Source organism: Denticeps clupeoides, chromosome 3, assembly GCF_900700375.1.
Source record: "Denticeps clupeoides chromosome 3, fDenClu1.1, whole genome shotgun sequence".
NCBI lineage: Eukaryota > Metazoa > Chordata > Actinopteri > Clupeiformes > Denticipitidae > Denticeps > Denticeps clupeoides.
In genome coordinates, this window is record NC_041709.1 from 17,142,311 (window position 1) to 17,163,284 (window position 20,974).

Here is a 20,974-nt window from a genome sequence, read left to right on the forward strand (position 1 = left end):
TCCTTCACTTTAACTTCTGATGCCAACTAAAATAAGCTAAATCTATCTTACCATGACTATGCAATTTGGTTGCACCAGAGAACTCTGCGCCCAGGGAAGTTTATTGAAACAACACTTGCTGTTCATAGAGATGCATACTGACAGCTGCTTTACAGAAAAAAACAATGTTTTGTCCTCATGTGTGTCCTTTCTTGTGGGGAAAAATTTAATACAGCTCTCTCATGAGCATGCTGCGTATGTGTTTTTTCCAGGTAATTGATGCCCACAAGAGTTCATGACCAGAGGTAGGAAAGAAATAATCAGGCACTTGTGTGGAAATGAATCATATAAATCATGGCAATAGAAACAACAGAGTGCTGGTGGGTGAGGGTTAAATGAGTATGCGGCGAGGCTGTTGTTCAACCTTGTATATTATTCACCTGCTTCTTAAAAGACAGGTCATGTTATCTTTGCCACTTGCTCCTGTTAACAATTTGTCCATCCAAGCAAAATGTTGGTACAAAGTTCAATTATTAGTAAGCCTAAATGGCACAAACAAGACATAGTCCTGGTCATAGCTGTGCCATTTGAGGAGGACAGTGGAAGCAGCAATGGCTGAACATTGGACACCCGGAGTAATCATAGTACTCACCTTCACACTGACCTGCACTGTTGTACCCAACAATGCAAGCCATGAGGGATCCTGCAGGTTGGTCTGCGACCCTTATCAGGACCAGGGAAGTGCTCACAACCCAGGGTCAAATGGGATAGTCATACCTTTGTCTGCTGGAACAAGAGGTTTACCTGGACCCGCAGGTCCACCCGGAAAAGTTGGACCACCGGGCCCACCTGGGCCAAGTGGAGAAACAGTAGGACATGGCGGCTATGTAGCCTTTTATGCAGCACTAAAGGAACAGTTCAGCAAAGACGACATATTGAAGTTCACAGATGTGATCACCAATCTGGGTGGGGGTTATGATTCGTCCACTGGCAAGTTCACCTGTCCATCACCTGGTGTCTACCATTTCAGCTACCGTGTGATGAAGATGGGGTCGAGGCTGAAGACAGAGCTGGTCCTTAACACTGTGGTATGTAATATCATTTTCTACATAACTATTTGTTTTGTGTTCTCAAGTTTTAACTAGTTGTACTTGGGAATTACTAGGCACGTCACGACATTGCCAATGATGATGATGATGACGACATCACAATACATGGATTCTGCAATATATTTTGTGAGAATCATTAAGCGATATATTACAAAAACAAAATACCTGTGAAAAAAAATATAAGAGGTCTTTATCTGTGTCAAATTTAAAATTTGGAACAAACTGAGGGGAAACTAGCCGTCTGTGTTTTATACAGACTGCTCGTGGTATCAATGCACTGATTAAAGTACCAACAAAGTGTAACTGATCTGCAACAGAACAAGTTTTTCTGTAAATTAAAGATCCTATGACAATATTTTTTTCCCTTTTATATAGGCCTTAGTGGTCAGCTAGTACCATATCTGAAGACTTTTTCTGAAATTCAGCCAAGGGGCAGAATTACAGCCACTTGTAGCCAGTTCCACAATGACATGCCGTTTCTGTGTCTGTAGCTTTAAATGGTAATGAGGAGGAGAGAGGTGGGATGATAGCACCCTATAGAACCAAGGGGGCATTTTTGGAAATTACATCATCAACACCATTCACCAACCACAATTTTTACCACAGACATGAAGTTTTTTGAGAAAAAATGAAATTAACCCATTGTCCATTTCAGTCAAGTCACTCTGAAGTATGGGATAACCATGCCTCTGTGTGCCCTGTTGAAGACACCTTTAATCACGCCTATAGGCAGGAGATGGGGCAACAGGGGGAGAGGCCACGCCCCCCAATAAAACCACCTGTTGAGGCCATATCCTCTTCAATTCTCATGCTCTTCACTTCGAGGGTGACTAGTTTTTCTTCAGAGCACTGATTTCAGGAAAATTCCACAATGATGTCCCGTGGTAGAAGGGAAGACCACTGTCCCTGTCCTCAGGGCTGTGGCTTCTCCATCTTCAATAAAGATCACCATGAGGTATGTCCACGGAATTGTCCACGTTAGACTGGCATGGTCCTGGCCAGAGTTGAGCAAGTTCTGTGGCCGGCTCTGGTGGGCGACGCTGGAATGGTGTCTGACATTTGAGGAGCGCGCTGGGGCAAATCTTTTGACGAGGAAAACATGCAGCCGAACCCTGGTGCTGCAGGGGTTCATCAGGACTACGAGAAGATATCCTTCATCACCCTGTTTTGTTGGGTTGCTGCCAAACTGGAGGTGGAGTGGCCTTCCCCCACCTGCACAAAAGCCAACAAGGTTCGAGGGTTTTAGGCTCTTCGTTGTTCCTGGATCTGGACGGCATGGATGCGGTGGGCCTGGTCAGTCTCCCTAAAATGGAACCTTCACTGGCCACCTATCGCGCTTCGAGCCATAATCGAGAGATTGCTGGTGCTGCTGCTCTCCCCTCCAAGCACTGTCATTTCTCCTCGGAACAGCTGGAGAAGATTTATTGGTCTCAGGCGAACTGCACAGGCATTGAGCGCCATCGCTGCATGGTCAAAATCAGAACCTTCTTCTTCATCCTAACATGGGGAATGAGTGGAGAGGACCAGTTGGAAACAGGAGACACCACTGCCTGTCCAGTATTTGTTGTGGCTGCCCGAAAGCACCACTCTGTTCATGTAATGGGTCCCTGTCCCAAAAGTGCATGTTCTTCCCCTTCACAGTCTCCCAAGGACCCACACAAGGTCCTCCCGAGTCACCGAGTCTCTGTGCTCAGGGATGGGGGTAGGGTGGGGGGTTATTGTGCTCTGGGGCAAGGTCCACTATGTATTAAAAGAGAATTTTGTGTTTGTATGTGGTGTGAAAAATACAATAAACGTTGTTGTGCAATCGTCCGCAGGCCATCTTGCTGCCCAGATGGTCAACTGGTGTGCATGCGCACTGTCGCCCTGGGTAGAGTGGACCGTGGTGCGGGGTTACGGCATGCGGTAGTAAACACGCTCACCGTGTTTCGCTGGTGTGATTCAGACTCATGTGTCCAACAGAGGTGTGGAGACTCTCAGAGACAAAATAAACAGGCCTGTTAATCTTGCGAATACACGGCTTGTACAGCCATTACCTTGTAGTTCCAAAGAGAGATTTTGGGTTGTTGAACAAGCACCTGCACATGTACAACTTCAAAATGTTAACGCTTCGCCCTTTCATACAGGCTTGCAGCTCGGGTAATTGTTTCACTACAATAGACCTGACAGATGCGTCCAGATCACAGGCAGTTTCTCAGATTTGAAGGGGTCATGTACGAATACTGTGTCCTGCCCTTCCACCTGCCTCGCACTTTTACGAAATGCATGGAAAGCAGGGTGGGCATTCACATTCTCACGTACTTGGACAATCTGGTGGTGATTTCACAATCAAAGGTGAACGCACAGTTGCTCTCTTGTTGCACCTCCACCATCTGGGTTTTTAGTGAATGTGAAAAAGAGCGCACTATCCCCGGCTCAGAAAATATCACATCTGCTCTTGTGCTGGCCATGCTGCATGGCTGTTTCACCCAATTTCATTCGGGACACAGACTGCCTTTATGAATTTATCTGCGTCTGCTGGGTCTGATTGCATCATCAATAGCTCTGGTGCCTCTCGGACTCACGAATGCGTGAGTTACTGTTGCTGGCTTCAATTTAAACACGGCACGCCATCTCCAGCGGAGAGTAACAGTGTCGTGAACGTGCATGTCCTCTCCGTTTCCGTGGCGGAATCCCCGTCTGCTAACACAGGGTTCACCAATAGGCCATGTGCTATTTTGGAAAGTCATCTCCACGAGGCCTCCCTAGTGGGCTGGGGTGCATTGTGCAACAGAGTTGCGACAAGGGGAGAGTGGAGCTGCTGGAAATGTCTCCATGTTCTATGGGGCTGTCACGTGTTTGTTGAGGACTGACAACACGACAGTGGTGTCGCACAAAAAGAGACGGGGGAGGCTATGCTCCCCATTGTTGCTGTGCCTGGCACGTGTTCTTTGGTTTTTGAGTGTGCATCAGGTGTTGACTCTGAGAATGATCCACATTCTGGGTCATCTGAACACAGGGGCAGATCTCCTCTCCAGAGGGGGTCTTGTGTGAAGGAATGGAGGCTCCACCCAAAAGCAGTGGATCAAATTTCGGATCCGTTTGGCAGGGCAGGTGTAGATCTGTTTGCATCCAGAGAAAACACACATTTAGCTCACATATGGCTAAATGTTCTCCTTTATGCATTTTCCCCAGTGGTGTTGATCTCACATACACTGGAGAGAGTCATGGGTGTGCTTGATTATGGTGGCCCCTTACTGGCCCTCGCAAAGATCATCAGTCTCTCAGTGTCTCCCTCGTCAATCAGCTATCACATCATCTGTCTCAGAACAACCTCCTAGAGCCCAGAAAGTCTGGCTTCAGAGCAGGTCATTCTACAGAGACAGCCCTTCTGGCTGTATATGAGAATCTACATGCGACCAGATCAGCAAAACTCTCATCTTTTCTTATTCTCCTCGACCTGTCTGCAGCATTTGATATTGTTAACCACAAGACTCTCCTGTCCATCTTGAAGAGACTTGTAATTCAGGGCTCATCATTGAAATGGTTTTCTTCCTACCTTGATGAGCGGTGTTACCAAGTGACTTGAAAAGGATCCACATCTGTCTCACGTAGACTCTCCACTGGTGTCCCTCAAGGCTCAGTACTCTTTTTCTCCCTCTACACGAGATCACTTGGTGAGGTCATGTCTTTACATGGGTTATCCTAGCACTGCAATGCTGACGACACACAACTCATCTTCTCTTTTCCTCCCTCAGATGTACATACGCTGCATGTCTAACTGACATTTCATCTTGGATGGTAGCACATCATCTCAAACTTAATCCCACCAAAACCAGACTAATATTCATCCAAAATACTAATTCAAAATACTGACGCTGGCCTACAAAGCCAAACATAGGGTTTCACCATCCTATCTCAGAGCCCTTGTTATACAACGCACTGCACCTTGCATTCTCCGACCCTCAAGTACTGCTTGACTGGTCCCTCCACCGCTGAAGGTATGAGGAAGACACTCATCTAGATTCTTCTCTGTCTTGGCCCCTAGGTGGTAGAATGAAGTTCCTCTTGAGGTCAGAACAGCACAGTCGCTGAGTATTTTCAAACAGCAGCTTACGACCTTTATTTTTACAATACTTAGACTGACTTGTAACTTTCTTATAGACTGTCTTATGTAAGGAAAAACTACAACAGAGTTGATAAAATGATGAGTCTTCGTGAACCAGAACTGATTACTTTATTGATAGTAACATGAAAGCACGTTGTAAGTCGCTCTGGATAAGGGCGTCTGCCAAATGTCATAAACATAAATGCAAAGGTTTGCCAGCTAATGTTAGCTCCAGGGCTTACTCAACCAGGGGCTGTTTCAATCTGTTTCATTGAGGGCATTCAAAATTTCTGCAGGACCTGTTGGAGCAAGGTTGCTCATTTTCAACTACAAACCGGATTCCAAAAAAGTTGGGACACTAAACAAATTGTGAATAAAAACTGAATGCAATGACGTGAAGATGGCAAATGTATAATTTTAAAGGAAAATATATTGATTAAAAATTTCACAGTGTCAACGAATCCTAAAAAAGTTGGGACAAGTAGCAATAAGATGCTGGAAAAAGGACATTTGAGCATAACGAAGAGCTGGAAAACCAATTAACACTAATTAGGTCAATTGGCAATATGATTGGTATAAAAAAAGCTTCTCAGAGTGGCAGTGTCTCTCAGAAGCCAAGATGGGTAGAGGATCACCAATTCCCACGATGTTGCGCAGAAAGATAGTGGAGCAATATCAGAAAGGTGGTACCCAGCGAAAAATTGCAAAGACTTTGCATCTATCCTCATCAACTGTGTATAACATCATCCGAAGATTCAGAGAATCTGGAACAATCTCTGTGCGTAAGGGTCAAGACCGTAAAACCATACTGGATGCCCGTGATCTCCGGGTCCTTAAACGACACTGCACCACAACCAGGAATGCTACTGTAAAGGAAATCACAGAATGGGCTCAGGAATACTTCCAGAAACCATTGTCAGTGAACTCAATCCACCGTGCCATCCGCCGTTGCCAGCTGAAACTCTACAGTGCAAAGAAGAAGCCATTTCTAAGCAAGATCCACAAGCTCAGGCATTTTCACTGGGCCAGGGATCATTTAAAATCGAGTGTGGCAAAATGGGAGACTGTTCTTCGAAGTTCTTTTTGGAAATCTGGGACACCATATCATCCGGACCAAAGAGGACAAGGACAACCCAAGTTGTTATCAACGCTCAGTTCAGAAGCCTGCATGAGTGCGTGTGGCATGGGCGCCTTAAGTTAAGCCAAAGTCTTTTTTGCATTTTGGCTTTAAGTTTTTTGGCTTTTGAGCTGCACACCCTTTCTCCACCACCTTTTGCAACGGACATGAGGTGCCTTCATTGCTTGGCCTAGTGTGAGCATTGCAGGCATACGTACTCCGTACTCAGGCTTTTCGTTCATGTGAGTGGCTGTTTGTCTGCTTTGCGATGCCAGCTCAAAGCCAGCCTCTGTCAAAACAGCATCTGTCACATTGGATTGTGGAGGCCATCTCCTTCGCTTATCATAGCAGGGGAATGGTCAGGCTGGTGGGGGTTAGGGTACACTCTACCAGAGCTGTGTCTACTTCCTAGGCAATTTTTGGGGGATTGTCAGTGGGGGACATCTACGTGGCTGCCACTTGGCTGCTGTAGTCCACTTTTGTGCATTTTTATCGCCTGTATGTGATTTCCTCTTCAGTGGCTACTGCATTGCTTACTGTCACCTCAGGGAGTTCTTAGTCCCCCACATTTTCCTCTGGTTCAGTTCTGCTGGGCGGGCCATGTTTATATGTCAACTGAAAGGGAACATCAGGTTATGCATATAACCACTATTCTCTGTGAAAGAGGAATGTGGTACAACACTACGTTCCCCCGCCCTGGCGCCGCTTAGCTTGGTGAAGAGCGGTTCTGTTCTAAAGGGGAGATAGTGAAAAAAGGTATTTTTATTTGGGGGCATGGCCCCTCCCCCTGTTGCCCCATTTCGTGACTATACACATACTTCTTGTGTTGTACCATGTTCCTCTTCCTCAGGGAACAGTATGAGTTTCACGTGACAGAAATAAAAAATACATTTATGCCCATTTTTACATATAATCCCCAAGCAACTGCAATGCTTCACACGTTTGCAAGCCATAATGGTCAGTTCAATGGAGTTCAGTTCAGTTCTCTCTGTGGACAAAGCATGAGAAATGGCAGGTGACCTTTCCCATTAGGACTACATAAGGGGCGAAATTCCAGATCCGACCATCTGAGCTGCCGCTCTCTATACGGTGAAACAAAATGGCCAAAGCACTCTATACACCTATAGCCATTTCTAGCCACCGCAGGACCATAGATAGGCTAGGGGAACTCATATTAATGTTAAATAATCTGAAATTTTCATGTCATGGGCAATATAGCACAATTTTCATGTTAAAAAGCAATATAGCACAATTATGTAAACAATTTTATCTAAAAGCATTGTTAATTTGAGAAGTGCTGCTGAGAGGATACATTCATTAAAATACAGATTATGGCACTGGCATAATGGTTATCATACAGATTGAACAAAGACGCCGAGCTATATATCGACATATTAATACCACTAGTCGTACTGCGGGAATTTTGGGCAGAAAAAGTCTCTAATGTTGACATGTGCAAAGTCTCTAATGCTTTTCACTTGCTTCAGGTTGTGGCCAGTGCAGCTGCCGTCGACAGGTTAAACTCGGAAACCGCAGCTAACAGTGCTGTGCTGAAGCTCAACAAAGGTGACCAGGTGTTTGTGCGCCTGCAAAGCAGCGACGGGACACTGGTGGACACAGTCAACCGATATAGCACCTTTTCTGGTCATCTCCTCCACACCAACAGCCTTTGAACAGCAGGTTTATGCTCCTTCTGCTCCTTCATGTAATCATTCACTGTATAAGTATAACACGTATCACAATCTAATGTGCAGATTTACTAATGATTGTGCACTATGCTGTTGTGTTGTGTAAGAGTTTATTTTGCATTTCACATATTTGCAGTGTATGTCATAATTGATATCATTTTAAAATAAAATTATTTTGGATGGATCTTTATGTTTGCTCTGAGCAATAACAGTGACAAATGATGGCAGAGCACTGTGAAAAGACCCTTATACAATATATATGTGTGTGTATATATAATTCTATAATACACTTTTAATTGTCATAGATTGCCACAAGGGGGAGTATGGGATGCGAGGGGATCTCAAGGCATGCTGCAGTCATGCTTGCTTCATTGGTGCATGATTATGTCAATGAACACATTAACCACACTGTATAGTCTGCAATGCACAGTTTGCAATTTATAGATAAGTGATTATTCTGTGATTAAAAATGTGAAATATCAGTATTGTAAGTATTGTATAGCCATTCTATCTCAATCTTTCTGGAGCCAGTATTACTGCAGAAACCACATGAAGAAGACAGTATCTTTGGCAACATGTCCCTTCTCTAGAGCTAAGACTGCATGCAGCAAACTCTGCACCAAAAAGAACAAAGAGGATCAGTGTCGACCTTCAAAGAAAGTGGTTGTGTAAGTGGAACACTCACACATGCGCACACACACACATGCACACACTTATACACACTTTCTATGCTCAGAAGAGGCATATATAAATGACCCTCAAACACACACAGCACAGGACACATTTACTGGCCAGAGAATAAATCCATACAGATATGATGTCAATATACAAGCCGCACAATGCTTGCTTGAGAGTGCAGTTAATGTCAACTGGCTAAGCCCTCTAATGGAGGGGGAAGGAATGTTTTTTAAGACCTGTTGGGGGCAGGGCAGTAGCATCCATTTTCCTTTTCTAGTAGTGTTATGTAGAGGGAGAGGGTGAGAGAGCAACAGTGATACGATATCTCCTGGACCTGAGGTGCAGACAGCCACCCAAATATAAACATTCCCTATATGATGTGTCCACACGCACACAGACACACAGAGTTAAGATAATGATCTAGACCAGGGCTGGAGGTGGTGCAGCTTTGTAATTAGTGCAATGCTCCTCACCTTCCTCTCAATGCAAACTCAGGGGCAGAAATGTCAGACATAAAGTAGAACAGTGCTCACTGCCACACCAGTGTTTTTCACCATTCCCAGCTGCTTTAAAAGTAGCGAAAGGTGGTAGAAAGAATGAGAGTGCAGTCTGAGAATGAGGATTTGGGTGGATGTTATTTCCTCACCTTGTGTTCAAGTATGTGGCCAAAGACATGGTTCATGTGTCAGGGAGTGGAGAAACAGAGTGATCATGGGTGGAAAATGCAAGAAAACAAGTTGAAAGGGTCAGGAGCCAGAGTGAGGGGAGAAGGGAAAAGAGACGTTGCATGAGACAAAGAGTGTGGCTTCGTCTGGATTTCTTCACTGTGTGTGTGTGTGTGTGTGTGTGTGTGTGTGTGTGTACGCACGCCTTTCAGCTCTTCTCTTGCTGCACAGGGAGGCGTGTCCACAGGTCAGTATAAAGTCCAAGGAGAGCTACTCATGTGGAGCCAGTCAAAGAAACAGATCAGCAAGGGCTAGAGAGAGAGAGAGAGAGAGAGAGAGAGAGAGAAAGCTGGTGTTGCTGTGGAGACACTCTACTATTTCCATGTAAATTCTGCACAACACCAAGAGGACCGGCTTCTGGATATAGCACAGCAGAAGCCATCACCCAAACATTCTGCTGCCAGCCCTGCGAATTTGTTCTTGTGCTGCTGTCCTGCGAAAGGGGGACGTAGAGAGTGGTGACATTCGGACACTTACCTCCCTTTTCCCTCCGAGGACAGTCTCTAGTGCAGGGGGTGGGGGGAAAAGGGACCTGTTAAAAGGTTACAGAGGCAGCGGTACAAGTTTAAGGAGGGAGGCAGCGAGAGAGAGAGAGAGAGAGGGAGGGAGAAGCGAGAGAGCAAAAAGTGGGCAAGGGCAGAGAGAGAGATGTAACGGGAGAGGGGGCTAGAGAATGATCAGAAAGAGGACACCGATAAAGAGCAGGGGAGTGCGAGAGACAGGGTAGAGGGAGAGAGAGGGAAGACTGAAAGAAACGGGGTGGCAAGAAACCAGGCAAGGAGAGGAGAGGAGAGAGAGGTGGCCGCAATAAAGAGGCACAACAAGCGAGGCTGAAAGAGGAAAAGGGCAGGGAGAGAAGAGGGAGAGAAGAGGGAGAGAAGAGGGAGAGCAGGGGAGAGAGAGCAGGCTAGTTGCAGTTGAGGACGAGAGAAAGGAGGGGATTGCCATGCGACAGGCTGGCAGGTGGCTGCACTGGTGGAGCTGGTCCGTCTGGGCGCTGAGCGGCGTGCTGACCCTGGCCACCCTGTGCCTTGGCGAGGAGGCCATCCGCTGCCCCGTGTGCACCGAGGAGCAGCTCGCCGGCTGCCGGCAGCCAGAGGGCTGCGGGGAGACGGTGCGGGAGCCCGGCTGCGGCTGCTGCCCCACCTGCGCCCTGGCCCGCGGTGCCCACTGCGGGGTCTACTCGCCGCGCTGCAGCACGGGCCTGCGCTGCTACCCGCCCCGCGGCGTGGAGCGGCCGCTACACCTGCTCATGCACGGTCAGGGCGTGTGCACCGACGAGCGCGAGGTGGAGGAGCATACAGGTGAGTGGGTCTCACTTTCCAACACCGACAACATCAAAGCCTGTAAATGGGATTTCCCAGCATTCCATTTTGATATTACGGGAACATGACACGTGTCACCCGCCTGTTTACTCAAGTCTCAGGAAACATACATTTCTGTTCATTCATTCATAAATGCTCTCTGTGTGTGTTTGTAACTGATTGACTCATAACTGAAAGGCTTGGCTTGTGTCACTGCATTTCTGTACCGTCAGCACCAAAGGCGATGTGTCTGAGTGAATGTGTGTGTGTGTGTGTGTGTATGCGAGAGAGAGGGACTGATAAAGCAATGCCTGTTCAGGTTAATCTCTCGTAAGCTCCAGACCAGGTAAACACACATGCATGCCTGCACAGAAAACACACACACACACACACACACACACACACACACACACACACAAGGCATTCATACAAGAATTTACAGCCTGAGGGGACCCAATCATCATCTCCTGATTCTGTCACAGGGTGCATTTGATTTTGTCGGAAAAAGTGAGTCAGGCGTCGCACAGCCTTGCCAGCGACTGCCGAGGTGTTGCTTTTTTTTTTTGAGACCTTAAGCATTAGCCAGTAGCCCCGAGGGGCTGTGGTGGTGTTAAGGTTATTCGGGGCACAGGATACAGGGGTCTGGTTCTGTGAATACAAAATAGCTGAAGGAGGATACCATGCCATAATCATCTTAATACACATATTAAAGCTTTCTTAATGATGTCTCCACTCCTACAATCCAGCATTTTGTTGAAGACTTTCCATCCCCACATGTTCTTCATCACCTTAGAGGAGATATCTTCATTTTTATTTCACTGCAGATGTTTTCACTTCTCTTTGATGCATCTGGTCATTTTTGCCAGAAAGAAAATAATAATAAAAAAAAAAATGGTTGGCTCTACACTGAACATAAATCAAACGCGAACTTAAGAACATGTTGAAATCTTCTGTACTCTCAAATTTGAGACATAAAAATGTCCCGCAAAATTACAAGTGGCTGTAAATTTTTCACTGTGCCGCTTGCTCTACCTGTGTTCTCCGTTGCCTCTAGCCAGTAAAGCTGAGCCAAACTCGCTGGTTTCTTGGGTGAGCAGCTGTTTTCCTGGCTCCGGCTCCGGCTCCCTTCATTTCAGAGAATAACGCTGGCGAGCCAGCTTTAGGCAGATGAGCTCACCGCCATACAGCCTGCCAGAATCCCCCCCAAAAAAAAAAATCTGCTGTTCTCTTAGGTTAGCCTGGCACATAGCGTGACTAAATGAAATCAGAGATGAGGCGGGGGCGGGTGGGACTGGTCAACACACAATAAAATTGAAAGGGAGCGATGGATGCCTGTTGGTGGGGGGAGAGTTTGGCTTCCTCTGCCGTGTTGCCCAATTCCACTAAATGTTTTGCTCAACGTCAGAGGTCGTAAAACGAACGATTTTGGTGGATACCCTCTTCTACTTTTGGGTTTATGGGCTGCCTGGTGGGCTTACTGCAAACGTCACCAGGCCTCCAAGGAGCCTGAAGCTGTGAACTACATCTGAATGTCCAGACCTTGGCCTGTCATAAAGTAAGCTCAGTGGACCTGCTCAGGAAGTCTGATATCAGCATTGCGAGCGTAGCTCTTCAGCGGTACCTGGTGAAGGAGGTAAAAGGCAGAGTGAAAACTTCTTTTGCACACTCTCGGCTTTATTCATTATTAAAGTGAGGGGTGCATGCATCTTACTTCCAGTGTTTTGTGCTGTCCTGGACTTAGCAACAGTGAATGGTGTGGGTAAAAATAGAAGGTTTACAAAATCAGATTCAAAATGTGAAAGAAGACTTTCTGCTAAAAACTTTTTGTTTTATTTGCTCAATTAAGCAGCCACGGTTGCTATCAGTGCTAATTCTCTTTCGCACGACTTCAGTTAATCGCACACATAAGTCCATCAAGTGAAGTTCTGCTGCCTCTTTGTTCGTCTGAACGTCAGCAATGTGCTTGTTTACCGTACTGAGCCCCAGACCACATTCCACTTTGGCAGCCTGAACAATCGGCACCATTTTCTTGATTCCATCTCAATTTCAAAGGCAAAATGTGGTAATTTACTGTGTAGGCAAATGCAAATAATGATCACTGTAGCTCAGATAACAGGTACTGAGATAGCAGTTGGCAGGACAGCGCTGATAAATGTAATTAACAATTACATCCCACTAAGACACAAAAGCCTCATGCAGTGATGACTGATTGGAGAAAGCAGGAATGCACATACCAGAGCACAGGGAGATAATGGCCTAACAGCCACAGAGTGAGGTTGTTAAACCATAATTGTGACATTAAGATATTTGGCTTACTTTTCAGTGTACTATGTCTGATCTGCACCATTGAGACGTTTTACGTAAAACAGATTTTTCTTTTGTCGTGCAAAGTGATATGGGAATTGTCCGCACGCAACTTTTTACATGAAGACTGTTCAGTCCCTGCCAATGAGAGACTGAGAGACAGTCTCTGCCAATGAGGTTAGACTGTTATATTTATGGACACATTTATCATACTCATGTTCGTCATGAACAAAATTCAAACCAAATAAACAAGTGCTGTAAATAAACAGATATAAGACAGTCAGACCATAAAAACCAGAAACACATGGTGAAATAAATCTAGTAGCAACAACAATACACATGCCAGGCAACTCAGAGGCCTGCCCAGGCGATTAAGGATGGTCTCAGTGAAAGTCCATGACAAACAGATGCCACCCAGAGAGCTCTGCAAGACTGCAGCCTCCCGGTCTCCACGCCATAACTATCAGTCAAGCTGACGGTGCATAAAAAATGTGGGAGGTGAAAGCGAAAGAAATAAACAAGACAGCGTAGATGTCAGCTACAAGTTTAAAGACCCTTAAAATGAAGTAGATCTCCCATGTGCTACCAAAACTACACTGACCCATCATGGCCTGGTCTCCACAAGCCCTAAGATGGTGTCCTGTGGTCAATTTGGCCAGGCCACCTTTGGGGTGGAAAGGGGTTTTCTTGGGGCCTTTAAATGGCTTGTAGCTACTCAACCCCATATGTCACTTTTCCGTCATGACTAGCTGACATTTTGAAAGTGATCTGTCCCTGTAATCAGATGCTTCGTCCTGCCTCTAACACATTAACTGACTGTTCACTTGCTACACTGCTGTTATTATCCACCCCCCCATGGGTTTGGTTGAGGGCATATTGTAATGAAGTAATCAATATTTCTCACCTCACTTGTCACTGGTTTTAATGATGGGGTAGATCAGTGTTTCTCTTGGCCCACAACACATAATGGTACCACCAGTTTCCACCATGTAATAAGTAAACCGAAGAGAGCCGCTACTTGTGAGGTGAGGGAGGATAATTCCCTACCTGACAAAAGAAGATTTTTAGTCACAAGAACACTATGTCAGGATAGATGCAATACCTACGCAGTAAAAAAATGTTGATATTTCAGAGTAAACCTATTTACATTTTTTTAAATATTTACAATGATATGAGGAGTAAACAAATTCTAAAAGCAGAGTTAAAAGTCAGTGTAAAGTTCTGCAGACACGGTGTGAAGAGTCAACTCAAAACAGTGTGGATTAGTACCAGGATGCATTGCGCGCCCAGTTCAGTAGGGGCGTTAGCGGGCATTCACTTAACGTTAGGCAGAAGATGGGGTATATTGATGAGCCTCAGGGGGGAATGTTAGTGTAAGTGTAATGTTTGCATCTTGTTAGGTTCAAATAAAAATGGACTTGCCCCAACCCAGTCTCTTAATCTGTCCCTTTGATACCGTACGATACAAGTGTAATATAGTTTTACTGATGTCAAGTGGGGACATGTTGGCAGCAAATACCCATCGGTGTAATGATATTGTCAAAACATGCCACATAACATAGGTTTGGTCACAGGCATTCAGTAAAATGATGAATATGTAAAAAACACTAAAAATTATATCACATTAGAGTTTTATTTATTAAACTAAATTTGTAGTTGAAAATAACTCTATAAGGTGTAATCATATTACTCTAACAGTGTGAATAAACCTCTGTGTTAAATAATTTTACACAAATTATTACAATTCAGTGAGCATTAAAACGATTTAAACAAATAAAAGCAAGTTATTTCCATCTTTATGAGCTGAATGGTAAATTAATAGTATAATTAGTGGTGGAAGTGGTTGAATTACACATTGCTTCACTTCTCTGTTTGGCTTTTGAAGTACCACAACCTTCTCCTGCATTCCAGCACTACACATAAGTTTGCAGTCCTCTAATGTTTCCTTGAACAACCAGAATCTGGCTGACTCTCTTAATTAACTCTGAGTGAACATTGGCCATAGAGTATATTTTAATGGGGACAAGTGGGACGAAATTATACTCTTTATGACACTCTTTAAGTGTAAAATTGACACTTTTTACTGTGTATGAAAGGAAATGCAAATAAACCTCCACAAAAATGGTCAAAACCAGTATGAAGTGTCACTGTTATAATCATATTAGATCAGTGTAATCAAGAAAAAAAAAAAGAAAAAAGACTAATCCTAAATCAACCCTGGACTGTTATCAGGACTGTTATGATTGTATTGTAATGGTGCTCACAGAGTAATGATGCAAGGAGTTGATTGAAACAGAAGATTACTCCAGTTGCACTAAGGTCAAATATATTTTCACTGCTACACAGTGTGGAATACATGTATGTCTTATACACAGTATCAGACAGTGGCTAAAAATGACAGTCTAAAGCCTGGAAGGTTCAATGAACATTAGTTTTCCTCTTTGTCAATTAAGCACAGTGTATAATTGAATTCTTTTCTGCACACACAAATTGCAGTTTGCACTCAAGATGTTCATTTTGTTGAAAACAAGACCTCTTTGGTACTCACACAATCAACTTTGTGGCCCTTTAAGTTTGCTTTTATTAGAAAATCTGGTAGACATTATGTGAGAAATCAAAAAGGTTTTCATTCAAAATAGTTGATGGGAAGTATTTGAGTACAACAATGCACTAAATAAAGGGGTAACAGGGGCCTGTAGACAATTGAGGCATAAGCAAGAGCACTTAGAGACAAATCAAGACTCTTCCATGGAGAAGATGACTGTAGATTCCTACAGAATCAGCACAGACCATGCTTGTCACATGTTCGTTTGCAAATTTTCTTTTCCTCAGAACTCCATGTTCTGCTCCAATTTGACATAACCATTTTACTTTTAAAATGATCACAATTCAGTGAGCATTAAACTGATTTAAACAAATAAAAGCAAGTTATTCCCATCTTTATGAGCTGAATGGTAAATTAATAGTATAATTAGTGGTGGAAGTGGTTGAATTACACATTGCTTCACTTCTCTGTTTGGCTTTTGAAGTACCACAACCGTCTCCTGCATTCCAGCGCTACACATAAGCTTGCAGTCCTCTAATGTTTCCTTGAACAACCAGAATCTGGCTGACTCTCTTAGCAAAAAATTTGTGGTCCTTGGCGGCTCGCAGTGGAAAGGTACTTGGCTGCTTACAAAAGGGCAACAAGAGAATATGGGAGTCAGACGATATAACACCATTTCAAAAACAGAACAAGACCCTTGCTAGACATAACAAATATAAAACAGTGTATATATAATTTATATGGTTACATGGTTTAATTTGAATTGTATGTGAAATGAACATAAACATCACAAATTCCATGTTATGAGCCAGCCAATCTAGGCAGGTAGTATGCATACAAAGCTACAGTCAGTTGTATAATCTTTACATTCATACTTATGATCTACAAGATAAGGAGTTGGACTACAGTACAAAAAGAGCAGTCATGAAGGAAGGTCATTTTAAACTATTTTTGTTAGTTTGTTACCCAATATTCCATGTTTTTGACAAAAAATGTAATGTAACCCAGATCTGATGTCTTGAAACTGCAGAATGCAATTGTAAACATGCTGGTTGGGTGGGTGTTCAGATCAATTTGTTTCTGCCATTGACTTTCTGTAAAAGACCAAGAATGTCCAAACTTTCACTAGACTAGAATAAAAACAAAATTTCAAGCAGGATTATTATTAATGGCACTATTAAACAAAGCAATAGCACAAATACTTAGAAATCATGCCCATAGTGTGGTTTCTGGATGTGCACAGTGAAGCAAAACATCCTTCCAAAAAGAGCTGAGAATCTGCTTTCCTGGGAAAATATCTGATTCTTCACAGAGATGGAATAACAGGGATCTGTTTATACTCCTAAAAATATCAAAGGCACTTTCCACGAACCATTGGGAAACTCCCTGGTCTAAAAAACCTAAAGCATCATTTTGCTAAAAAAGCAGTAAATGACAAGGTATGGTTTTAAAAGGGCACGATGATGAGAAACAACAGTGGTGAATGACAGTCTCACTGCAGTAGACATACCTAAAGTGCAGGGAAGAATGGCATTTGGCTAAAGGCATGAAAGGTTAGAAGAACCGAACAGACAGGCTTTATGATGCATGATATTACTGCATGTCTAAATTTGCTCTCCGGCTCAAACCTTCCTAAAGTTCTCCCTCCATCCATGTGCAATAGGTGAATTGGTTTAAAACGGATTCTCATCTGCACATAAAACACTAGATCTGAATTTGTGGATTTGTATCTGACTTTATATGTTAGCTCATGTAAGGAGGATCATTTACCATTTGCTTTTGCATGGGACAGGGTTTACTGAGTCTAGTTCACAGGGCATTTTCAGTGGGGCCGAGTACCCGTTCTAAATTTGTCAAGGCAAGAACAAAGCCAGAGTGGTCTTTGGCATCTGGTCAGCAGAACTATAGCTTGACATGGGTATTCAGCAGCTGCATTCCAAAAATACTTCCATGTCATCCTGATTAGACTGACCCTTCAAACTCTTGCTTTGCCAACTGATAGGAGACCAATAGAGGAACTGATAGAACAACATAAATAGCAGCCCTAAATTATGTAATATATTTTATTTGTAAAACTTCCATTCATCTAAACATGAATTTCCTACGGAGTATTTTTAAAATATGTACAGCTTATACTATGAAGTCAACAGCCAGCCTTGAAATGACTTTACATCCACTGCTGTGTTGTAGTAATGAGCCACCTCTGCCATTTCCTTAGGAGTTTAAACTATTTCCTGAGGATACAGCTGGCAGGGTCCATTGTATATGACAGAGGAAAACTGGCAGCTGTGTTTTTGTCTAAAAGCTAGAAAAACTATGATGAGGTCATGAGGAGAGTTGCAGTTTTGAGAACCTGCGACACCTTTACTCTTAGTGCCACTATAAACATTGTTTACTGAGCACTGGCGTTGACCAGATCACTTTGTTACGATCTCTCAATGTAATGTCAATCAGCTGGCCTGAAGCCACGTCTTTCAGCAACATATTTGATACGACAGGGGTGCAGAGGAATAATATTATCTAATTACTTAAATAAAGATCACTTATGCAACAGTCAAAAGCCATTTTTGCAGCTGTATTTCTTTTTCTATAGATTTTTTATACTATATATAATATACTATATACTATATTTATATTGGTCGTAACATTTTTCTGCATGTGTGTTTGAAGGGATCCTAGTGAAGACTTTGTTTCAGTCCACTTGATCTCATTTGTTCCTACAGCTGTGGATAGGCAGGAAGAGATCATCCCAGAGCATCCCAACAACAGCAACATCCGCTGCAGCCCACAGGATAAGCGTTGCATCCAGAAGAATCTGGCCCGCCAACCGGCTAAGTCCACCAACCAGAGGAGCAACAATGCACGTGAGGATCCAAAAGCAGCTCTGGTGAATGCGCCATCCTTTTAATCCATATAATCTCCAGACCATCTATGGATATCAAATTAATGAAAAGAATACTGCAAAGAGACAGATATAAATTTTGCGGCATGTACATTTGAATGCTCATTACACTTCACAAGTAAATTAGTTTGTTCAATAATGTGATGCATCCAGATATGTATGGTAAATTGTAGCAGACAAGTGTGACCAAAAGCAACATATTTCTGCTTTAGGCCCCCTGCCGTGCTGAACTCCAGAGAGCACTGGACAGGCTTGTATCCAGCACCCGGACACATGAGGACCTCTACACAATCCCCATACCCAACTGTGATAAAAATGGAAATTTCCATGCCAAGCAGGTACCTTCAATCTCAACAAATCCGTAGTGCAGGTGTGAATCTGAAGCCGGACCAACTCAGTTCGGTTTACAACGTTTGCTTTTGTTTGTGGTTGCAGTGTCACCCAGCTCGAGATGGACATCGGGGAAAATGCTGGTGTGTGGATCAGAAGACAGGCTTGAAACTGCCTGGGCCTTTGGAGCTTTATGGGGACCTTGACTGCCACCAATTAACGGTGGCATCCGTCAGAGAGTGACATAAAAGCCAAGAAGCCCTTACAAGGACTCCCGTGGGCCAATTTGGCTGTTAAGTGTTTGCTGTAACTGTGGATGGACTTGCCCTAAAACCTCCCCAAACCTGGGGGGACTGGTATTTGAAATATTCTATGAAAATATACCTGTCTATCTATATCTTTGTTTGATTTTGTTGGGACAGTTTTGTGCATTTGTGTAGGTGAGTATGTCTCTATATTGTACTGTGAGCACTTGAGTGGGTCGATGGTCAATGTTGATTAAGTGACAGTGATCGTTAACTTTACATTTTTACTCAGTTTTGAAAAAACAACTGTACTGAATTGGTTAGTTCTAATTTACATTAGAGAAGGTAAATAGATGATTGGACTATTAAACTGCTTTTTTTTTTTTAAAACAGTATAATCATCTTACATGCTACAGCAACGTCTGGATGCCGACTGACTATTTTGTAAGAAGAAAACCCATTTGACCAGTACAGCGATGTGCCAGAAAAAAAAATGTTCAAAACGAATACTTTATATTATGCTTGTATTGTATTGCAGTGTGTTCAGTGTTACAGGTTTTTGGTTTAGGAGTATTTCTTCATTTAGACTTCATTTAGGATATTGCAGTTATGTTTAGCCACACAAAAATGGACCAAAATCACATGCTAAAAAGAAAGCACAAAAATTCAGATAATAAAAAAAAAATTAAAAGGCAGAGATAATACAATGCACACTTGTGTTCTGTTTTTTTCTTCCTTCAAACAATCAAGCCATCTAATGCTACAGGCTACTCTGACTAAAATGTAGCGTATTAACTGAGCAACATGCCCGTCCAGGAATGTCGGGAATGTCAGATTTGCCAGTTTGGCAGCCGTAATTCTTAAATAAAAGTGCTGATACTCTATCGGCATGTTTGGTTTGGTAGTGGTTCCAAGATGACTTTAACAGAGATCCCATTTGTGACAGTGCCAATGATATGTTTTATTATGAGAAAAGAAACTGGAGGTAAACAGGGGAGGAAAGAGGAGACAGGATCTTGCGCTCACTGTTGCTACATTGGGCAGTTTGGTGAATATTGCTGGCAGAGAATACTGATGAGCATGAGATTGTGTGTCTAAGGGCACATATTTGGACAATTTTGGAACAAGCAAAAACGTTTACATCATCCAGAATTGTAGAATGAAGGCTGTCGATCATCACTATGTGCTCCACCTATTTTAAACTTAAACATCAGTTCTGGGTGACAGAAATAATTACACACCAACAAAAAAAAGCTTCTCTTCTTCCAGATACCGATTTTCAATTAACAAGTGTTGTTTCCATGAATTAATTTTTTAAGTGATTGTCATTGTGAAGCACAGCACACCGGGGAACACAACGAAATGTGTCCTCTGCTTTTAACCCATTACCCTTGGTGAGCAGTTGGCAGCCATGACAAGCGCCCGGGGAGCAGTGTGTGGGGACGGTGCTTTGCTCAGTGGCACCTTGGTGGTGCGGGATTCGAACCGGCAACCTTCAGATTACGGGTCTGCTTCCTTACTGATCGGCCACCACTGCCCCCCCGCTAAAATCTGTTTCTGCCCTGTTTCGAACCAGTCACCTCTCACGTGTGAGACGAACGTGATAACCACTACACTACAGAAATCCTTGTATGCAAATCTTGAAGATGCCTTCAACCTTACATCAGAAAACAAGCCCCATGTCAACATCTGTTTTTGCAATTTGAAAAAAGGGCTCCAAGTCTCATTGTCCAAAAGACTTGCTGACATGGAAGACCCAAAGTGAACAACACAATGCACAAAGCTACCATAAAACTCTCCATTCACAGCTAGAGCGTGCATGCAAGTTAAACCAAACCGTCCAACATTTTCTTTTCCTTTCATACCCAATGAAGACTTGTATTTTTTCAGGAAATTGTTTGATTAGGGATTAACAATACTTGAAGAATGACCGCTGACCTCCCAGAGGTTGCCTGTATGTA

The 20,974-nt window shown here is 43.5% G+C and overlaps 2 protein-coding genes across 2 annotated transcripts; both read left to right on the plus strand.

Moving 5' to 3' along the window:
* Positions 1 to 532: 532 nt before the first annotated feature.
* c1ql1 (complement C1q like 1) lies at positions 533 to 8,462 on the plus strand. Its single transcript, XM_028972598.1, has 2 exons — positions 533 to 1,067; positions 7,780 to 8,462. The coding sequence occupies exons 1-2, from the start codon at positions 591 to 593 to the stop codon at positions 7,963 to 7,965; spliced, it is 663 nt and encodes a 220-aa protein (XP_028828431.1). The 5' UTR covers positions 533 to 590; the 3' UTR covers positions 7,966 to 8,462.
* A 47-nt stretch (positions 8,463 to 8,509) lies between these two features.
* LOC114785954 (insulin-like growth factor-binding protein 4) lies at positions 8,510 to 19,722 on the plus strand. Its single transcript, XM_028972597.1, has 5 exons — positions 8,510 to 8,648; positions 9,536 to 10,687; positions 18,260 to 18,423; positions 18,651 to 18,776; positions 18,874 to 19,722. The coding sequence occupies exons 2-5, from the start codon at positions 10,330 to 10,332 to the stop codon at positions 19,009 to 19,011; spliced, it is 786 nt and encodes a 261-aa protein (XP_028828430.1). The 5' UTR covers positions 8,510 to 8,648; positions 9,536 to 10,329; the 3' UTR covers positions 19,012 to 19,722.
* The last annotated feature ends 1,252 nt before the right edge of the window (positions 19,723 to 20,974 follow it).